This window comes from Cnephaeus nilssonii (genome assembly GCF_951640355.1).
Source record: "Cnephaeus nilssonii genome assembly, chromosome: 13".
Classification (NCBI taxonomy): Eukaryota; Metazoa; Chordata; class Mammalia; order Chiroptera; family Vespertilionidae; genus Cnephaeus; species Cnephaeus nilssonii.
In genome coordinates, this window is record NC_137084.1 from 55,946,481 (window position 1) to 55,968,938 (window position 22,458).

The following is a 22,458-nucleotide window of genomic DNA, read 5'->3' on the forward strand; positions in this document are numbered from 1 at the left end:
AAGAGATTCACATTGTGATTTGCAAAAATTTTTTACTGTTGTTTTCTACTATCCTCCATTAAACAAATATGTTTTTATTGATTTTTAGAGAGAGAGGAAGGGAAAAAGAGAGATAGAAACATTGATAGGCCACCTCCTGCACTCCCCCCACACTGAGGATCTGGTGACCTTTTGATGCATGGGACAAAGCTCAATCCACTGAGCAAAACCAGTCAAGCTACTATCCTCCTTTTAAAATTCCCAATTTAGCCTGGCCAGAGTGGCTCAATGGTTGAACATTTACCTATGAACCAGGAGGTTACAGTTTGATTCCCGGTCAGGGCACATGCCCTGGTTGCAACCCTGGAGGCAACCGTTCAATGATTCTCATCATTGATGTTTGTATCTCTCTCTTCCCCTTCCTTCCTCTTTGAAATCAATAAAAATATATTAAAAACAAAGAAAATAAAATCCCCAATTTAGCCTTTATTTTTAAATTTTATCGTTTAGCATTTAATACTTAAGTAGCTCAAATAGTATGAAATATTTAATTTCTTTATTGATTTAAGGTATCACATATTTGTCCTCATCCCCCCATTCCCATCCCACACCCCTCCCCACGCATGCCCCCACACCCCTGTTGTCCTTAACCGCTGGTTAGGCTCATATGCATGCACACAAGTCCTTTGGCTGATCTCTCCCCTTTACCCCCACCCTCCCCTCCCCTCCCTCTGAGGCCCGACAGTCTGAACCATGCCTCCTTGTTTCTGGGTCTGTTCTTGTTCATCAGTCTATGTTGTTCATTATTTCCCCTAGATGAGTGAGATCATGTGCTATTAGAAATACACTTATAAGAACTGAAAATGAGATAAGCAATAATGGTTATGCTTACAGGCAAATGAATCAGTCTGTAGTGAGTGTCTTTCTGAAGTATTTTAAATAAAACTATTTTAAACATGCAGGGAAGTATAGAAGAAACAAAATTTCAGTTTTAAAAAATGTTGATTATTTTGTCATTTGTTTCAAATCACACACACACACACACACACAGCTTACAGAAATAATTGAAATCACTTTTATTACTCACATCTGACCCCATTCTCTGTTTCCAGATGAAACCACTATTCTGAAGTCAGTATCCTCCCTGTTCATTTTTAAAACAATACTCACTCTTTACATTGTGACTATGTAAATATATTTATACAGTCGTCCACCTTGATTGTACTTCCTTTCTTATTCAATTTTTGGATATTCCTGGAGATAATAATTGCCTCATTTAAAATTATGCTCTCCACTAGAATGTAAACATCAAGGGGGCAGAGAATTTTATGCTTTGGTCATAGAAATATTTTCAACAGTTAGATCTATATTTGTTGAATGAATGACTAATGAATGAATAAACAAATGCTTTCAATTTCCCTTAGGATAAACTTTAAAATATTTATCATAGTTGACAAAGCTTTCTAATTAGAGTTGGCCTTTTCCTAGCTTGCCTGTGTCACCTTCCCCCCATCCAACCCCCCACATATTCAGTTCTTTATGTCCAAAACATTCTTCTCTATCATTTTAGTTCAATCAGCTCCCATTTTTACTTTAATGCTTGCATGTATGCAATTAATTGAAGAGACAACTTTAAACCTTATTTAAGTAGCTTCCACTGATATAATGGTGCTCCGGCACCATTCTGTCCTTTTCTGCTGTTAACACTCAATATCTTATCATTTATCAATATTGTATTTAGGAGAAGGATTTATTTGAGAGCACAGATCCTGGTCCCTATTCACTGTTAACATAAATATCTGATGCTTGTCAGATAAGTAATAACTACTTGATGTCCTCAATGAAAATAAGCTGAGCCCTAACTGATTTGGCTCAGTGGATAGAGCATCGGCCTGTGGACTGAAGGGTCCTGGGTTCGATTCCAGTCAAGGGCATGTACCTTGGTTGCAGGCACATCCCCAGTAGGGGGTGTGCAAGAGGCAGCTGATCGATGTTTCTAACTCTCTATCCCTCTCCCTTCCTCTCTGTAAAATAAATCAATAAAAATATATTAAAAAAATAATAATTTAGAAAATAAGTTGAATTAGTGACATTGTCTATGTTTTGCCCTCATCATCTTTTTATAATCTTCTTTCTTTCTAGTTTTCATGCCAGATTCTCTTCCTAACTCTGGGTCCCTGCTTCCTGCTATTTTATGATGGATTTTAAGAATATGGCTAGCTTAAAATTTATATTAATGGCTTTATTGATGAAAACACATCCTTAAAATATAATTCAAAATTATATGCATATGTTTACACACACACATATATGTATGCGTATGAAAAAGTAACCCACAATCCCACCACTCATAAACATCTTATCAGTAGGTACTCTTCAATTCAGACATCTTTCTTTTTTTAAAAAAAATATATTTTGTTGATTTTTACAGAGAGGAACCGAGAGGGATAGAGAGTTAGAAACATATATCAGCTGCCTCTTGCATGCCCCCTACTGGGGATCAAGCCTGAAACCAAGGTATATGCCCTTGATCAGAATTGAACCCGGTACCCTTCAGTCCACAGGCGACCCTATATCCACTGAGCCAAATCGGTTAGGGCAGTTCAGACATGTTTCTATGAATCAATATTAAGTCTATAGATAAATATAAAGACAGTAATGTCAGTTGATTGCCACTCTAGTTGTTTTTCTAAATAATTATTCCATTCTAAGTGGGTTCAGATTTCTTAACTGTGCTAACAATCTTATAGAGTTTTGTTGGGGTTAATTTAATTAACATTTGTAAGATGCTTAAGCAGTTCCTGGCACACAGGAAACATAATCTATGAGTTAGTTACTATTACTACAATGAGGGCACTGACCCAAAGGTGACCTGAACTGTCATGTTGTAGGCTGAAGTGAGGTAACTAAGCCAAGTAGAAGAAAGGCTTACTGTCTTCCCGAAGCTAGCTAGCCCAGGCATCTCTGTGGCGGGTTTTAGGATGGCTGCAGCCATCAGAGCATTCTCTGGCTAGCAGCTCCAAGTGACCTGTTAAGTTGCATCAGTCACTGAGACAGGATTGCAAACAGCTATAGGCTGTTTGGAAAAGTGCTGTAGATCTCACTTAAATGTTAAAGTTCACATAATATCAATGGGGAGATCTCCCCATGTTTGCACTTATTCCCGCTCCCCACATACATACACACACTCACAAATACACATGTAGCTAGAGGAATCATTTCCTTCTTCTGCTGGAAAACCTCCACTGGCCCCACACTGTCTATAGGATAAAGTTCAAACTTTTTGGTTAAAGGCTAGAATCATTGGATGGTCCTAATTCCTACTTTTGTCTTCATTTGTAACTCTCCCCATCATTTTACTCCAGGTTGACACACATTGACTATGTGCTACCTCTATTTCAGAGAGTAAGTACATTGTGGACAGAAAAGAAAATACATGTATGTATGTGGAAGAATCACAGCACTGTATGTAGATGACAATTATAAGCAGCCCTTTATACTAGAACTAGAGGCCCAGTGCATGAAATTTGTGCACAGTAGGGGGTTGTCCCTCAGCCCAGCCTGCACCCTCTCCAGTCTGGGACCCCTCGGGGGATGTCCAACTGCCAGTTTAAGCTCAATCCCGCAGGGATCAGGCCTAAACCGGCAGTCAGACATCTCTCTCACAATCCGGGACTGCTGGCTCCTAACCACTCTGCATGCCAGCCTGATAGCCCCCTAACTGCTCCCCTGCCAGCATGATTGTCCCCAACTGCCCTCCCCTGCCAACCCAATCACCCCCAACTGCCTTCCCCTGCAGGGCTGAGGGGATTGGGGGACTCTGGCTGGATGAGGCGGGGCTGAAGGAACTGGGTCCTGCCATCTTGTGGCTGTGGGTGCCACCATCTTTGTGAGGGTGTGACAATTAGCATATTCTCTCTTTATTGGCTGTGGGCACAGCCATCTTGTGAGGGTGTGAGAGAGGGAATTTTGTTTGCTATGTTGAAATACTTGCAATATATGTATAAAGATATGAAAATGCTGGTAAGTGCTGAGCAATGAAATAAAAGGGATAACTCTGTATTTTGGATACATTATCTAGTAGCAAGATGAATAGCAGACTTAGAGGCATGTGGTATAAATTTGGGAGTAGAGAAATAAACTAGGAAATTACTGTAATAGCCAAATGTGAGGATGAGAACATAGTCAAGGGAAGAGTTGTACAGATGGAGGGAGTGGAGGGAATAAGAATATTTAGCAATTCAAACATCCAGGTGTGATAGTGACTAAATAAGGTGCTCAGGAATAGGGAAGAGTCACTGATTTTTGGTTGGGGCAACTAGGAGAAGAATGGTGCCATTAATAGCCTTGATGCTCACTCACTTTCTAAGATGTTCTGCACTTTTGTATTAAGTGAGCTCCAAGATTATGCCTCAAGAGTAAACTTTCCCAAATTCTTCAGGGTTAGGTAGGCCCTCCTCTATTTTTCCATACCACTTTGTTCATTTTTACCTATAGCTTTAATATACTATACTAGGGCCCAGTGCACAAATTTGTGCACCTTGAAAGGAACTGTGGTCCACGAGGCTGTGGTGGGCACCGGGGTGGATCTTGGTCTGTCCTCCATGCCCCTGCCTGGCCCCTCCTGCCGCAGCTCTGGTCCCCTGTCTGCCAGCAGCCCCACTCCTGCTGCCACCACTCCCACGTGCTGATGGCGGTAGCCCTCTCGCACCTGCTGATGGCGTGGAGCTATTGGGGCCAGCGCCAGCAGTGGTGTGAGTGGGGCCAGCGCCAGCAGCAGGTGCGAGCACCGGGTGGGACCGCGGCATGAATTTCAGTAACCACCAGAGGCTCACCCTGATGACAGTGACTAGCACCCCACCTAGGTCTGGTGCCCCTGCTCACCTGCTCTACCATCCCGCCGCGGCTGATGCTCACCATGTTCCACGCTCTGCCACATGCCGCCAACGCCTGCCATGTTCCGCACATGCCCCCTGGTGGTCAGTGCATGTGATAGTGACCAATTGTTCGGTTGTTCCACCGTCTGGTCTATTTGCATATTAGGGCTTTATATATATATATATATATATATATATATATATATATATATATATATATTACCAGTGTACATGCTTTTCTCCCACTAGATGATAGGTTTTTTGGAAATGTAGACTGTATTTTACATTTTATATTTCCAGTTCCTATTACATTTTCTGGAACAGACTGTAAGGCCTTAATTTGTTAAATTAATTAATTCACACTTGAAAATCTCAAAGATATCTCAAAGTGATCTTGCTTAAAATCAAACTATTTATTTTTATGAAAGAATGCATTTATTTCTTCAGCCTTCAAGGCAGATTATTTGGTAGCCTTACTTAATATTTACTCCAGCCAATTCATCTGTATATCCTCTTGATTCTACTCCAAAGTCTATTTCAAATTTTCCAATGCACAGTTCAGGCAAGGACACTAAGAAATCTTGCCTACAGTGCCAACCTGCAGAAATCACCCAACTGATCTCCCTGATTCCACTTTCTATCCCTCTCCAAACTATTCTCCCTCATGGAAATTAGAATGATATTTTAAAGGTATACATACAATCATGTGTTTCTCTTTGTATCTTACCTAATAATAAACAAACATGTAAATTGACCGTACCTCTGCTACGCCGACAGCCAATCAGAGTGAGTATGCAAATTAGAAGGCCAAAGATGGTAGCCGCCCAGCTGCTCCAGGTGCGGAGTGGCCGGACGGGGCAGGACGCCTGCTATGAGAGGGAGGATGGGGCTGGACAGGGGTGGGGGGTGGTGAAGGAATCTACAGGAGTAGAGTGCCACAGTGAAGACAAGACTGCAGACTCCGGAGTCTGCAGCGAAGACCAAGATGGCAGACTCCGGCCTGAGTCTGCAGCAAAGACGAAGAAGGCAAACTCTGGTTGGAGTGAAGGCCTGGGTCGCGGGTGCCAGAGGAAAACTGGTGCTGGAAGCCAAGGGAAGGAAGGCCTCTTGCACGAATCTCTTCATGCAACGGGCCTCTAGTTTAATAATAAATACTTATATCCTGGGGATGCTCTACAAGGCTCTATCTGGCCTAGCTCCTGAGGCCTTTCTGATCTCCTCTGACCCCATTTTCCCATTTGCTTCCCCATATATAGACCTTCACTTGTGCTTCTTCCTTAGCCAGAAAGGCTCTTTTCATGATTCTTTTTGCTAGCTATTTCTGTTTAACATTTAAGTCTCAGTTAATTTTCACTCCTTCAGAGAGATCTTTTATAGCCACACATTTAAATTATGTCTTTCCTAATATTTTCATTTAAAAAAACTTGTTTTTTTACTTTATATTACTTAACACAATTTTCTATATGTGTGTGTGTTTATGTGTGTCTCTGTGTGTGACAGAGAGAGCAAGAGAGGGGGAAATTGATGTTTCTTTTCTAATAAGATGGTAATATATATAAGAACCACATCTGGTTCTTATAGTTTAAGAACATTTAAATTATGTCTTTAAATTATGTTTTCAACCTCAGTTTCTCTACCATGTATTTTATAATGCAAATAAGAAGATTAAATATTTTTCTGCTGAATGAATATGGAAGCAGACCATGTCCATTTTCAGCAGAATAGTTTTACAAAATATAGGACAAGAAATACTACATTCATTTTCAAGGTGCTTAACCATGCAGATAGTTAAATCTGCAAGATAGTTGTTCAATTTAATGACAATACATATTGAAATTAGAAATTTGAAAAAAGTAAAGAAATATTAGAAAAGTAAAGACCGCAATACTGCTCCTCACTTCCCTCCCATAAAAACCAATCATGTTCGTTTTTCTTTCTGACATGTTACTGTGTGTGTATGCAAGTGGGCTATAGTTCATCTATTCAACTAAATTTATTGAAGGCTATGTGCTCAGCACTGAGTTGGCTTTGGGGATACCAGGATGTAAAAGAGTATCAGGCCCTGACTGGTTTGGCTCAGTGGATAGAGCATTGGCCTGTGGATTGAAGGGTCCCACATTCGATTCCAGTCAAGGGCATGTACCTTGGTTGCAGGCACATCCCCAGTAGGGGGTGTGCAGGAGGCAGCAGATTGATTTTTCTCTCTCATCAATGTTTCTAACTCTCTAACCCTCTCCCTTCTTCTCTGTAAAAAAATCAATAAAATATATTTTTAAAAAAGAGTATCAAAAAGCTCATTGTCTAATAGTAAAAATAGGATTCAAATGCTAACACAAGGTACTTGGATATTACATTAAATCATAATTTTTTTTTATTTTTTTAAGAAAAGGAAAGTTTTCTGTATAAACACCAATCACTGCAAACAAAGCTTTAATGTGAGTTGGTCTCAAAAGACCCAGGATCACAGGACTTTTAGAACCAGGCTTTTGGAATAAGCTAATACAACTACCAGGAATAGTTTCTTGTCCTGTGAGGGATGGGGATTAACACTGAGGATGCTATAATCTTCTAGCCTAAAGCTGTGCTAAATCCATTTTAATTTTAAAACCATTTTATGACCTGACATAGCACTGGTGGGCCCTCTTCTCGAGATTTTTTTAAAAAATATTCAAGTAGATAATAATTTACTTTGTCTGTACCACAATCTATATAGCTTTTAATAAGGGTTGTGGGTGAAAATTATAAAATTAAGCTAGATCTATGACCACTTCAACAGTCCCATTTTATAGTTTTGATTTTAAAAAATATTTTCCCAGCATAAATGAAGCATCAAAATTTTTTTCCTCTGTTTTCTTGGAAAACTTAGTCTCATAGGACCACTCCTCATACTCCTATTTGCACAAATCTATGTTAATTAACTGTAATCATATTTTTATCTTTTTGCATCCCTCTTTAAGTGAAGATAGAGGTTGTATCTTTATTTCAGTGAGGCATATAATATACATTGAATAAATTATAAGGAAAGAGGAAAGCTATCGTATGCTATTTTTATATTGTAAAATTTAGAAATATCTATAAAATATAATGTTTAGAACACAATGACACACTCCTTAACATCTTTTGCAGAAAATAAACCCAAACCAAAAGAACACAAAACAAACACCACCTACTCCACCCCCTAAAGAACTAAACAAGGAACAATCAGACATCAGTCATGCCCTGTACTGACAGTATTTAAAAACTCATTAGTTGGAAGTACCTGGTTTAGATTAAGTAAAATCACTAAGAGAAACAAAGAGTTTTAGATTTTTAGATCAATATCTACCCAATTCTGTGTAACCTTTTACTCTTGGGTATGTCATGACATATCTTAGTTTCTTCCTGGCCAATAGCTCTCTCTTTCCACCTCAAATGACAGTAACCTAGGGCTCTGCATAGAAATTTCTGGGAATATCCTCAGGATGGCGTGAAAACCTAGGGATTCTGATCTAGTTTGGTGGGAAGGGTGGGAATATAAGCCAACCTCTCTGTAAGATCTATAGATTTTCACAACAAAGATCTATAGATTTTTCACAATTACAGGTGTTGGGGAGGCTTCTGTTCTGAAGGAAATTCTTTGTGACGTAAACCAAGGCCACCAAGATGAAAAATGCTTGTTGATGTGACTCCTTCCTCCCATGTTTGTGTCTTCTTCAGGTGGTTTTTTTTTTTTTTTTTTTTTTTTTTTTTTTGTGTGTGTGTGTGTGTGTGTGTGTGTTTTAATAAGAGAGAGCTGTACCTATGCTGGCATTGTGATACATGTGATACATGTACCTGTAAGGTCATCGGTGGGCCAGGATCCCAGTTGGCACGCCTTGCAGGTGTACTCATCAGAGACATACTCATTCTCTTTACATGGTGTACAGGTCCAACAACAGCTGACTTCTCCCTTCCGGATCACCTAAGGCAAATATTTAAAATTCTGATTATTTCTTTGCATAGATAAAAATCCAGCAATTTTTTATTCAAAGGTATTGCTTTGCAAAGCAGAAAGGGTTTTTACATAAATTATTTCAAATGTTACCAGATGGGCAGTATAAGTATTAATGTTCTCATTAAATAATTAAAGAAACAGGCTAAGTAACTAGTTCAGTATCATAAAATTGTTGGTGATAGGGTCAAGAATTAAATTAAATGCAAGTCTTTGGATAATTAGCTTTAGATACCTGTATTTAATTAAGTGCCTTTGTTTTGCTCACATATAAATACACATACATCTTTATATATGTGTATGTAACTGAATTTTCCTGAGGCTGTGCCTCTCTTTCCCTCCAATTAAGAACTTTTGCTCTCTATAGTTACCGTGGCTTCCTTCCAATAGCTGAAAATTTTAGCAAAAAACATTGTACATCTGCTAAAGTTAAAAAAAAATCTATCCATGTTGTTAAAAAATAATTAGGAATTTGTATTGAGTGAAGAGGGAGAATTTGAACCTTTTTGGGGAGCTCATAACTTGGTATCCGTTCCTACTAAAAATCTGGTTCAATAATTCAGCCATTCCTGCTTATTCTAGTAGCTTTCATTTGCTTGGGATGAAGGTAGATATGGATAAGGTCACTGAGACTATTATATACCTCTTCATCTATTTGATTCTTTTTAAGACAATAGAAAAGAATTAAAATAATTTGACATTTGAAAGCATCTCAGATGTTATTTTTTAGAAATGGATGCCTTTTCCCACCCCACTCCTGGTTCATGAATAGCCTCTGTGGAATAGAGATAGCATTCATTAAACATTCCTATAAATAATTAAAACTGTGATTAATAACCAGCAATAACCAGACACAGCAATGATTACACTCTATTTCTTGTCTTAGTTGCTGACTCTATTAAGGATCTTTGCTAATAACAATGTCTAGATATTTATAGCCAAATACTGTTGTAAGGTGGCACCTCTTTCTTATTTTGTAGCATCCTTGTGCTGGCTCTTTACACTGCAATGATACAAGTAGTAGGGCAAGCATGTCAAACTCAAAGGCTAACGAGGGCCAAATAAACGAGGCATGCAGCCTGCAGGCCATGAGTTTGACATGCTTGAAGTAGGGAATGGTGACAAAAAGGGTTAAAATGTCCTTTCCTTAAAATAACCAGAGAAGTGAGGCAAAATTGCTAACTAGACCTGTTTAATCCAGCTAAAGTATTCTCTCTAATGATATTGACTATTTTCTGGCTGTTTAGTGAATCCCATATGCTGTTATCTTTGTATCACAAAGCTCGTTTTATTTTACTCATATTTCCCCCCCCCCCCCCAGGGAGAAAATGGAGGCACAGTGAACTCATACAGTATATATGGGTAAATGAAGAATCCAACAGTGGCAGTTGGACTTCAAAACTCGTGCTCTTAAACACTGAACATTTTTGGTCTATATAAAGATTGAGTTCATGATATTTTGGAAGACGTAGAGGCAAGAGTACTGGCCTGGGAATCTAGAGGTACCATGGCTCTAGTCTTACTTATACCCACTAACTAGTTTTGCATCCTCCAGCTGATCCTATTTCTTCAAACGAATACCATTGCTTTTAAAATACACCTAACTTTATAGGGTTTCCTGAGGATTTCTTTTTAATGTTGTAAAATACAGTAGCTAAAACGAAATGCCACTTAACTTTTCCAGAGATCAATTCATGGACAGCCTGGTCAAATTCAAAGCCCTTTGATATGCAGAGCTTTATAAATGGGACTATTTCACCATTAGGCAAAGTGTAATGAAAATCTGCCTAGATGGATAGTATGTAATTTGTGCACTTGTCTCTCAAGCACTAAAATACACTCAGGAATCTTGTTCCAATAAAGGAATTTAAGGATTAAAAAATACCACAGTGATTTGTAAACTGTAGAATGCTAAAAATGTTAATGATTTTACTAGTAGTATGAATATAAATATTCATACAGAGAAATTAATTTCATTTTCGGGGTAATTTCAACCACACTGGTAAAAAATGATAAAACTATCATTGGACAAGTACTAGTAATGCAATCAGACACATTTCAAATACTGAATAATTCTCTTTCTTAGCATTTTCCTTCTAGAAATATGCTGACTTCTTGTGGTTCAATTTATACTGGTTTGTGAATTTCATTTTTTTAACCAGAATAAGTTTATGCCCTTCTCCAAGATTAATTCAAATATTACAATCTTATTTTGAATCAGTGGTGAAAAGTAATATGTCTTCTTCTGATCATTCAAAACTGATTTGTTTTACTTTATTTCACTTGTTATATATGTTCTGTTCACATTCATTTTGAATACAAGAGATGGTGACAATTCTCTTCCATAGTAATTCCCATTCTTTTTGAATATCCTGGAAGTAGTGCTGCTTTCTTTATGAATAACAATATGTAACATATTTGAACCTTAGCTAAACTAATGTTCTTTCATGGACTCAACTAAGTTAGTAAATCTGAACAATGCCATAAGATGTTGATATCATTAATGAAGTTGCTAAGTGACAACCTTAAAACATATTAAGAAAATGTTGTCTATTTTATATTCAACAGAGTGAAAATAAGATCTGGTTAGGAAAGTAGAATTTGGGATTAAAAAGACGACATAAAAATTATTACAAATTAACTAGTATTTAAAATATTACAATAGGGAATCAAATTCTTCCACTATGTAAGTTAATCCTAGTAGAATGGGGTAGAAAAGTATATGCAGTTAATCCTTGAACAATGCAAGGGCTGGGGGCGCCAAACCCTGTCTCCCCTCACCCTGCACAGTCTGAAAACCACTTATAATTTTTGACTCCACACAAACTTAAGTTGTCTCTTGGTATCTGCAGTGCAATGTTTCCAAGACTCCCGGAAGATACCAAAATCTGTGGGTGCTCTCCAGTCCTCTATATAAAAAGGTGTAGATCAATGCATAGTATGTAGAAATCTCTCAAATCAGCCATTCAGTATTTTGAAGTTAAATGTTCAAACTGTATTGCTATGAAGGGTGAAAACAATGTCCAAGAGGTAATTTACACAGCATAATATTTCTACAAGAACTGGAAATTGTAAATAATCGATATTCTGAATGAGTCCATAAAGAATTTCACATTAAGTGTTTAACTGAATGATGATTGGTCAAGATGCAGACTATCATTTCATGTTATAGGTTAGCAAACTTTCTGCAAAGGACCAGAGAGTAAATGGTTTAGGCTTTGTAGGCCATACAGTCGCTATTGAAAGCCAGCTATGCAACTCTATTTACAATAGCAAATGTGAAAGCAGTCATAAACATATATAAAGAAATGAACATTACTGTATTTCAATAAAACTTTATTTACAAAAACAGGCAGGAAGTCAGATTTGGCCTGTGGGTCATAGCTGACCAACCCTCGTATACCATAACAAAACACGAGGAAATTTTCAGATACTGTGTAAGTCATTGAGCTATTTAGCAGACATTAATAAATTTATATTTATCTTCACTTATCTTGTCATTCTTCCTTCTGATCTTATGCTTACTAAATCTTCATGATGACCCTTTGAAGACCTTATAATTGATACTGAAATATTCAATGAACGAATACCTCAAATGTCTTCTAAACAGAGTGAATATGTGGTCAATTGAAAAGAGCAAGACAGCTGCTTTAGGTATATACAATGCCTGGAGCACCCTAGGCATTGTATATTGATAATTGATTTTTTTCTTCCCCTAGGACATTGTATTCCAACAAATAAGCCCCATTTAATTTTTATTATACCTTTATCCTCCTCTTTCACTGGATTCCTGTGTAGCCAGACCTTATCCTATATAATAAAAGGGTAATATGCAAATAGACCGAATGGTGGAACTATCAGTCTCTATGATGCACACTGACTACCCGGGGGCAGACTCTCAATGCAGAAACTGCCCCCTGGTGGTCGGTGCGCTCCCACAGGGGACCACCACTCAGCCAGAAGCCCTGAGCCAGACTCACGGCTGGTGGGCACAGCAGCGGTGGCAGGAGCCTCTCTCGCCTCCACAGCAGCGCTAAGGATGTATGACTGATGGCTTAGGCCCACTCCCCGTGGGCCTAAGCCATCAGTCGTACAACCCCCTAGGGCTCCCAGCCTTCATACATCTCCCAAGGGCTCCCGGACTGCAAGAAGGCACAAGCTGGGCTGAGGGACTACCACCCCCCTGCCAGTGCATTAATTTCATGCACTGAGCCTCTAGTTTAGTATAAAAGTAGCTTTTTATTGTTCTCAAACTGCCAGACTATTCCCTTACCTGCTTTTCACCATACATTTTGTGTTGCTCAGTTATTCTATTCTATTCAATCTGGTAGTCTTCTGTTTCCAGAAGGATCCAAGTGAAGGGCTAACCCCAATTCTCATGTCTTTCCTTCAGTCCTTCTCTTCCTTGACATCTTGCTTAGATTGAACACTGTCTTACATGCCACCGTGCTCTCTGGTTCTCTATCTGTCCCTGACCCTGCTGCTGCTCACCCTCCACCTTTTCTTCTTCTTCTTTTTAATCCTCACATGCCTCACCTGAGGATATGTTTTTTTGAGAGATAGAGAAAGGAAGAGGGAGAGAGAGAAACATGGACATGAGACAGAAATGTTGATTGATTGCCTCCCTCAAGCACCCAAACTGGGGATTGAACCCACAACCTGGGCATGTGCCCTGACCAGTAATCAAGCCCTTGATCTTTTGGCATTTGGGTTGACATTCTAACTGAACCACACCAGCCAGGAATACCTTTTCTTCCTGCAGCTTCTTCAAGTTCTCTATTTTGGTGCACATTTATGTTCTCTCTGTACTTTCAGGTGCAGCAATATTATCTACTCAATCAGTTTCAACTTTAGCTCTGTTCAGTTCCCAAGTCTGTATATTCAGCTTTATTTCTCATTGTTATAGACCAATATTTTCTACCACTGATTAGATATCTCAAAACCAACAAGCCCCAAATTAACCCATTGTCTTTTCTTTAAAACTATTTTCATTTTTTCTGTTCCTGACAATGGTACTTTCTAGTTACTAAGAGTCGAAATCACAATTGGCTCAAACTTCTTTCTCTTCTCCTATCCAATTGATAGCCAGGGCTGGTTGAGTCTACCTGTGTAATTTTCATATCAAGCATCTCCCTTGCTCCCTTTCTATTCTGTTTCTTCCACAATTCAGGACCCTCATCACCACAGTATACTTCCAACTTGTCTCTTCTTTCATTATTTATGTTTCAGAACTCTACTCTTGAATCTTCACCTACTATAGCCCTGCATATGTCAACATCTTGGTCATAATTAATATCATACTCCTGGTTAATAAGTTCAACCTATTTAGTATGACATTTAAAATTCTCCATATATATGGATTCAACCTAGCATTTCAACTTTCTGTTTCATAATAAATATTTAAAGCAATATATCCTAGATTATTCAATGTTATTTCAGAATAGTTGATCACTTTTATGCCTTTCCTATTAGTATCTCTTTACTGAAACAGTAAGTGTTATTTCCCCTCTTCTCTCTCTGAAATCATATTGATTGTTCATAGTGCAATGTTTGACATTTTATTCAGAAGAAATCTCTCCCTTTACTTTGTATGAACTTATATAACTCCCCTTTTTTCTTTCTTAATAAAGTCATCCCATTTTATATAATGTTAGTTATCTGTGCCCATGATGTTTTTCCTCATCTAAATTATAACTCTTCTGACAGTAAAAGTGTCTAACTTACTTTTTCACCACTGATACACACTATTACATTAGTAGGAGTTCATAAATGTTTGTTAAGATAATTACCAATTAATGTAATTTCCAACTGTGAACTATTTATTTCCAGGAAGTATGTTTTTAAAGGCTTACATGAGTAGAAAGGGTGCAGGCAAGCATAACTCATCAGTTGGTTCAATGAGTCCAAGTACTAAGCCTATAGTGGGTCATACTAGATATCATGAGGAATCAATGAGCAAAAAGTAAAAAATACAATTTCTGACATTAAAAGCTTATAATATAAAAAACAAGTATCTAAAATTTTAAACAACAGCCAAAGATAATGAACACTTCTGAATTTATAACAACAATTAAAGAAACATGGACTGCATTTTACCTTTATCTGGCCTTTCTCACATGGTTCACTGCACACGGATCTGATGATAGTGTTTTTCTTAGACCATACCTCATCATCATCCATTTTTAATTCTCCATTGTCCCAGCTTCCAACATTGATATAATCAAAATAATCTTTTCCCATTTCCTTGAAGTTCATTATTTCATACCTTAGGAATAAGAATATAATAATTATTCATCTAACAATGTAAAATCTCAGTCATGAAAAATCGAAAGATTTTATTCCCAAACACTGTAAAAATTAGTGATACTGGAATTTTCCATGACAGTACACTAAGACTAACAACAACAACAAAAAACCTCTGTTTCACTTTGTCTTCAGAGACTTTTTTTTTTTTTTTAATTCAAGCATACACCTGAAATAGAAAGTAATCCCATTTGAGAAGGTGACCTGACCTTAGCAGGATGAAAGACAAGTTTTGAAATAACTTCAAGAAGTTTAAACAAGCACTGCTCTTAGACTTCTAAAAAAGATAGAAAGGTTTTTATCTCCACTCAAATAAAATAAAATTTCCCTTTTCTAACCAAGTGAGAAATTTGGTAAATCTTTAATCTTCAGCTATAGGGAATGTGGGGGTAATTTGGAGAGGGCCTAGTTTTCCTTTCTTATTTTATCCTTTACCAATGGCAAAAGTCATTCAATAAAGACACCTGCAGTGAAATTTAAAATAAGTCTGAAAATAGCTTCTAAAGCACCTCATGTAATGTAAAAATCCCTGGATATACTAGCACCCTGTGAGTTCTCAGTCTCTATTAGTTGTTATTCTTATTTTGAGCATGGGTATAGCAATGTAAAGAGGGAAAATTGATGTGTTTAGGTGATTTTTTTTTTAATATTAAGAGAATCATTTCTGAAATGCTTTTCCAATCTGGGTACCTTGGATGAGTAGTACAATCACTGTGTCAGTTCCTGTAGACATACCTGTAGGTATGTCTTAGATGCACAGTGCCCTCACATAGTACCCTCTGATATTCCCTCCCAGGACTTATAGGATTAGCAGATTGGCTCTTATGAATGCCTCCTGCAACCTTCCATGCTCAGCATTATTTAGTTATCTGGAAATAGACATGGATGGAAAACTTTCTTGCTTTGGGGTTCAAGTTGCCAGATTGTCATATTCAGACCAATGCTCAGCACATAGATAATAAGAACAAATCTGACATCAATCTGTTTGGACATACATTGTAAAATGACACCATTCTGTTTTCATTTCCAATCACATTTTTTTACTGTAGTTATCTTTTTCAGAACGTTAACTCATTCTTAAGTTTTATTGGCTAGTCAGTGGCCAAAAGATAATTCTACAGTGTTTTATTCGCAGTTGGTAACAATTTTGAGTAGGTGTCTAAATTCCATTTCTAAAACAAAAAGCACCAATTTATAGGATACAAAACTGAGTCCTACATCTTTCTACTCTGCCAATTACCCCATGGCTACTAAGTTGAGATATTAGAACATAGAACACAGGTAAAAAGGACTCATATATATGATGTCATTGGCTACTTCAAATATATTGGGCTTCTAGCTCTTCAAAAGGTGACTCTGTGAGCAAGTAACTTTTGAACATTCCAGGCTGGGAGGAGGAAAGAAATGCAGGTGCCAGGAGGCTTCTCTCTTTGCTGCTATTGATTGATTTGAACAGATAAGAGGGTTTCATTATTCACCCCCAAATAAGCCATCAATCCAATTCTACCAAACTGTTAATTCCACAGCTAGTGGAACTGAAACTTGGTTAGGTAGTGAAGATGACCCGATTGCAGAACATGCAAGCGGCCGAGTCAAGACCTAACCTCTGCCTTTAGGCTCCATTATCGAAATCTATTCAATAGCGCTAAGAAATTAATTTCCCATTGTTTAAATATTGCAGAAATCTGAACTACTCTACATTTTAAGGCTCTTATTGCTATATCCATGCCTATTTTGTTTTCTATAGGAGAATTAGTGAAAAGTGAAAGGATTTAGTTTTCAAAAAATAAACATGAAAAAATTTTGCCACTTCTTTAACTGGCCATAATTTCAAGTTGAAATATCCCGAAGATTTTAAAATATTAATTGTATACATGGCTAAAAAATCTAAAATACATTTTAACCAAAAGGAAAAAATGTGTTCCATTAAAGTATAAACAGAAACTAAAGGAAGACAGGGCTCAGTTACAGAAATAACTATCTGAGTGATTATAACTTTCTGCAAATTAAAGCAGGTTTCCTCAGAAATAGTGAGGTTCTCCTTACCCAATGGGCTGAAGCAAGATTGTTGTCAGAGGAATTGAAACATCACTTGGTGGAGGGCATTGTAGAGAGTATGGGATTTACATGGCTTCTAGGGTCCTCTCAGTCTATAATTCTGATGCCAAGGTAATTTTTTTAAAAAAAGTTTGTTTGTTTTAAATACTCACCAGAGGATATTTTTCCATTGATTTTTTAGAGAGAGGGTGGAAGAGAGGGAGGAAGGGGAGAGAGAAAGAGAGAGAAAGAAAAAAAATGATGGGAGAGAGACACCTTGATTGGTTGCCTCCTGCACGCTCCCCGACCTGGTCAGGGATAGAACATGTGACTGAGGTATGTGCCCTTGATCAAGAATTGAACCCATGACTCTTCAATCTGTGGTCTGACACTCTAACCACTGACCCAAACAAGCCAGGTCTAAAAAAAGTTTAATTCTTAAAAATGTGGTAAATATTCTGTTAGTCAACGTAATGGGATCTCCAAACACTGGTCCCTACAACAAAGCAATTATAATGACCTATGCATTTGGGGTGGTATAATCACACATTAAAGAGAGACCACAGAGTTGGTTTGACCAAAAACTTTAATGATAACTAACAATGAAAACCTTTCAAATCATATATATATATATATATATATATATATATATATATATATATATATCCTATATAATAAAAGGGTAATATGCAAATCAACCGAATGGCGGAACGACCGGTCGCTATGGCATGCACTGACCACCAGGGGGCAGACACTCAACACAGGAGCTGCCCCCTGGTGGTCAGTGCACTCCCACAGAGGGAGCGACGCTCAGCCACAAGCCCAGCTGACAGCAGGCCAGTGCATCGGCGGTGGCAGGAGCCTCTCCTGCCTCCTTGGCAGCACTAAGGATATCCCACTGCAGCTTAGGCCCACTTGGCCTAAGCCATCACTCGGACATCCCCCAAGGGCTCCCAGACTGCTAAAGGGGGCAGGCCAGGTTATGCACAAATGTTGTGCACCGGGCCTCTAGTATATATATGAAAGGTTTTCATATTACATTTGAAATGGTTATGTGTATGTGAATATATATATATTTACATACACATAACCATTTCAAATGTAATATAAAGACAATGAAAACAATCTTAGGTAAATTCTTATTTGATAATTATGTCTAAGGTTTGTATAATCTAATTTTCCCGTTACTAATTGACTATGTAACCTTGATCATTCCTCTTCCTTTTTCTCTGAAACTCAGTTTTCTCCCATGGAAGTTAGCATGTGAAACAGATCATCTGTATGACCCTTCTATGGACAGGGCCACATAATCAGTGTGCACACCAGCTCAGTATCTGCACATTTCTAGGGTCCTAACCTGGTTTACTACTTGTCACTCTGGTTTTGTCCATCTGTTCCTCATTTCCTGTCTTCTTTTGGGATAATTTGGGTTTTAGACTTCCTCTATTGGCTTTTTAGCTATTCCTCTTGTATTAAAATTTTAGTGGGTGTTTACGGGATTACAATATGTATGCTTAAAGTTAATGTGCCACTTAATGTAAAATATAAGAACCTTGCCCATGTATAATTCTATACCCCCTTCCTTCATGTTGTCAAGTATTTTACATTCACATATTTTATATTCAATTATAAATCTTACAATATAATGCTACAATTTTTGCTTTAAGTAGTCGTTTGTCTTGACATGGACTCCCCATGTTTGCTCTGTCCAATTATGGTCAGTTCCAGACCATGACAATGCCTCTGAAATCTTAGTCTTCAATGAACTCTCCATACCAGAGGTTGGAAAACTTTTGTTGTAAAGGGGCAGACAGTAAATACTTTAGGCTATGCGAAATTGTCTCTGGTTTGTGGAATTTCTCTACATTGCTAGTGTCATGTGAAAGCAGCCACAAAACAGTATCTACTAGTAAACAAATGAGTGCAAATGTGTTCCGATAAAATCTTATTTATAAAGACAGCAGACTCTAATTGACCTGCAGACAATAGTTTGCTGACCTGTAATCTATAACGTTGATAGTAAATAGTAAAGGTCCACATTTCTTATCTATAATTCTAAATTCCTTAGAGCTCTGAAAACCACAGCTTTTTTTTTTTTTTTTTTTTAACTTTTATAACTCACTTGGCAGAAGCCTATCTGAACTTACCTAGTGACGGAGCCTGGCCCACACTGTCATGAGGCTACTTATAGTCAGTCTATTTATCACACTTCATGTGAATATTCATGTTTTGCTGCAGAAATATTAATGTGTTGATAAAGAAGTGCTGCTCCACAGCATGCCAGGGGCATTAGAGGACTGTATAACCTTTTGTACATTCAAACATTTTGAATTCTGTAACACACCAGGCACCAAGGTTTTCATTAAAAAATTGTGAACTGATAGGACGCTAATTAGATGTGAGGTTTAAAAGCAATGATTCTAGTTTACTCTTCAATGATCCACAAGTGTGGGTGCCTGAGTGAGCTGCCGCCTCTCCCCACTTCCTCTGTTTAGGCTCTGGCTTTGGGACTCTGGCATTTTAAGGGAACACTTGACCACCCCAGGCTCCTCTGGTTTGGAATGCCTTTGATCTAGCAAAGCTGTAACTTTTAATCCGCAGAACTAACAACATAATGCCTTCAAATACATTTCTCAGAAAATAATGGCTTTTTTATTGTGATCCTGGTTAATTGGCAGGATGTTGTATATGGTTAGGAGTTGAAGCCCAGCAGGCTGAGTAAGAATATTGACTACCATTTATTAGAATGTGTCTTTGGGCGAGTCATTTAACCTTTGTGAGCCTCAGTTTGTAAGCCTTAATCTGGAAAGAGAATAATAATATTACTTATCCCATAGGATTCAAATGTAGAGGATTTAGCTTAGTGTTTGACCCAGAACACACACTCAATAAATGTTAGTTTTAGTTATTTTGTAAATATAACTGGATTCGTTGGAAAAACAAAAAGTTGCAAACCACCTTTTCCTAAGTCTGGCTCACGCCTTCATTAATGAGTTAATATAATACCCATCCTTAGTAATGCATGGGAAATCTCTAGACAACTGTGAATTCCCAGAAACTGTAAAATGTTATGTATACTGTTATTAAGAGAATATTTACAAATTTTATCTGAGTCTTAAAAAAATTCATGCTCAAAAAAAAAAAAAAGGTTAAGAACCAGCATCGGAAATGTATCTCATTACAGCATATTTGGAGGATTATATATGAGACAGTGACTCATTAAGATTTCCCATTGGAATAGAACTGAGCCATTTATTCACTATCTGGCTTGTGGAACTGGCTTGGACATATGAAATGAAAACTGAATGGTGAAGCTGTAATCACAACATCTGTGAACAAGTCCCAAGCTGATGTCAGTACTGCGAGGATATATACAGGACTGATAAATCCATGTGTAGATACCAGAGCACAGGCCTTGACCTAAGCCCAAAGATTGAGCTCATTGGTCCACCTGCCCCAAGAAGCATTACAACAGAGCCAATTTTGACCCTGGGTAAATGCTTGTATCTCTCCCTCCCACTCTGCACCCTTCGCACCCTGTAATGGATAAACTGAATAGCCAAAAATTAGAAAACCACATATGAAAAGTCAGCTAATCTTAGCCAACACCCTGCCTGGAGCAATCGTCTTCACATCTCTAGAACAGAGAAAATACCCAGCTTTCCTCCTTGGCTGCATGACTTGACACCAGCTGTAACTGAGAAGTCCAGTTGATGAAATGGTAAGGGCTGCATCAGAGACAAGCTCCAGCTTACCTCGGGAATATGGACCAAGCTAAACCAAGGTGTAGGCACCTGAGTCCTGGAGAGACTCTTGAAACCTTTTGGCACGGTCAACTGCAAACACTCTGTAAGGTCACCCCCTGCAAGCGCAGCTGTCAAACATAATCTGCTACTGGAAGAGTACTTGGAATTTAACAGAGGGAGACCAAAGGACCCCAATTGTTCTGCAGCAAGGCGGAGTGAAGACCCAGCCTTGCTACAACCCAGAATATCATTTCAATAACACCGTCTCTCATGGATTAAACGTTCCATGTGAAGAGTCACTTAAGAATTTGGAGTACGAAATAGATGTGAATTCTGATAAGTTCTAGGTACTTCAGGACTTTCCCTGGAGGCTGACCTATAATTATGTGTAAGTTCATATTTTCAGGCTCCTCTCTATAAGTAATGGAAGGTGAAATTTCAGAGAAAAAGGCAATTTAGTCCTTGAGAAGGGAGAAAGTGCTCCAGTTGGAGGATAAGAAAATGAAATATGACTTGTAACTCTCTGTAGGTACAGCAAACAATATAACAGTGCCTCATGCCTATTTCTGGAATACCAGATTGAATTTTTCCTGTTTCAGAATAGCTTCATGACCTAAGAAGAGATTAGAATACAGGGAATAACATGGCAAACAGAACTTGCTTTTGATTATCTATGATAACCTGAGGCCCTTGCTTCTATGTTTACATCTCTGAAATATGGGGATGATTCCAAGACCATGTTTTGCACATCAGCATCAATATGTTTCCCTGGCCACAGGAAACAGGGCTTTCCCTCTCTGTCTCTTCTCACTTTGTGATGTCAGAGCTAGTCAAACATGACCAGGATGCCTGGATAACCACCAAAGAGATAAAAAGGCACCTCAGGATGAAGAGATGGCTGTTGTTCAGGATCTATTGTCTAGAGGGGAATTGTGACAATACCTTCCTGGAGAGTCTCCATTCTCATCGAATAAGATCATATCTCCGGAAACCCCAGTAAAATTGGTTTTCATCAGGGAGTCCAAAAGTTTCTGTCCATCGATGGGCTTCATTGCATCACAGAGGCCCGCGTAGCCTGGGCAGAGGGACATCTGCATATTGTGAAGGCCATAGGCCATGGAGTAGATAGCATTGATCACAAATCCCATTTTGGAATCTTGAACATGATGTGTTCTCAGAGTCAGAGAACCTGTTGGGAAACAAATTAGGAATTAACTTTGAGATTTAATTCTACTATAACTACATCTAAGACTCTGAATAATTTTGAATAATTAGAGAATGCAGTGGAGTGATATTATAGCTAGAACCAGAGGTAAAACTATGACCCAAGAGCCAACATACTATGCCTAGTAATTGTCTTCTATTTCCCGTATGTGTTTTGTTCCCCCCTCACAATCCCAAAGGACCTGAATCCCTAACAGTACCAAGGTTCACTTACCCCTTCACCCAACTCTGGGAATGGATGCAGATGCTATACTTATCTACCACAAAAGTTATCTCAAGGATGGATTAATCTCCCTGAACTCAGCTGTGATCATATACCTCA

At 38.1% G+C, this 22,458-nt stretch overlaps 1 protein-coding gene across 2 annotated transcripts in view; it reads right to left on the reverse strand.

The window, feature by feature from the left end:
* The window catches only part of GRM5 (glutamate metabotropic receptor 5), a gene marked incomplete at both ends in the record, with an annotated part of 417,852 nt that overhangs the window by 71,712 nt on the left and 323,682 nt on the right, over positions 1 to 22,458 (reverse strand). For both annotated transcript variants that reach the window (XM_079789422.1, XM_079789421.1), the window contains 3 exons: positions 8,670 to 8,796; positions 14,923 to 15,091; positions 21,855 to 22,101. In XM_079789422.1, the coding sequence (XP_079645548.1) occupies positions 8,670 to 8,796; positions 14,923 to 15,091; positions 21,855 to 22,101 (543 nt within the window). The remainder of the gene's footprint in view (positions 1 to 8,669; positions 8,797 to 14,922; positions 15,092 to 21,854; positions 22,102 to 22,458) is intronic.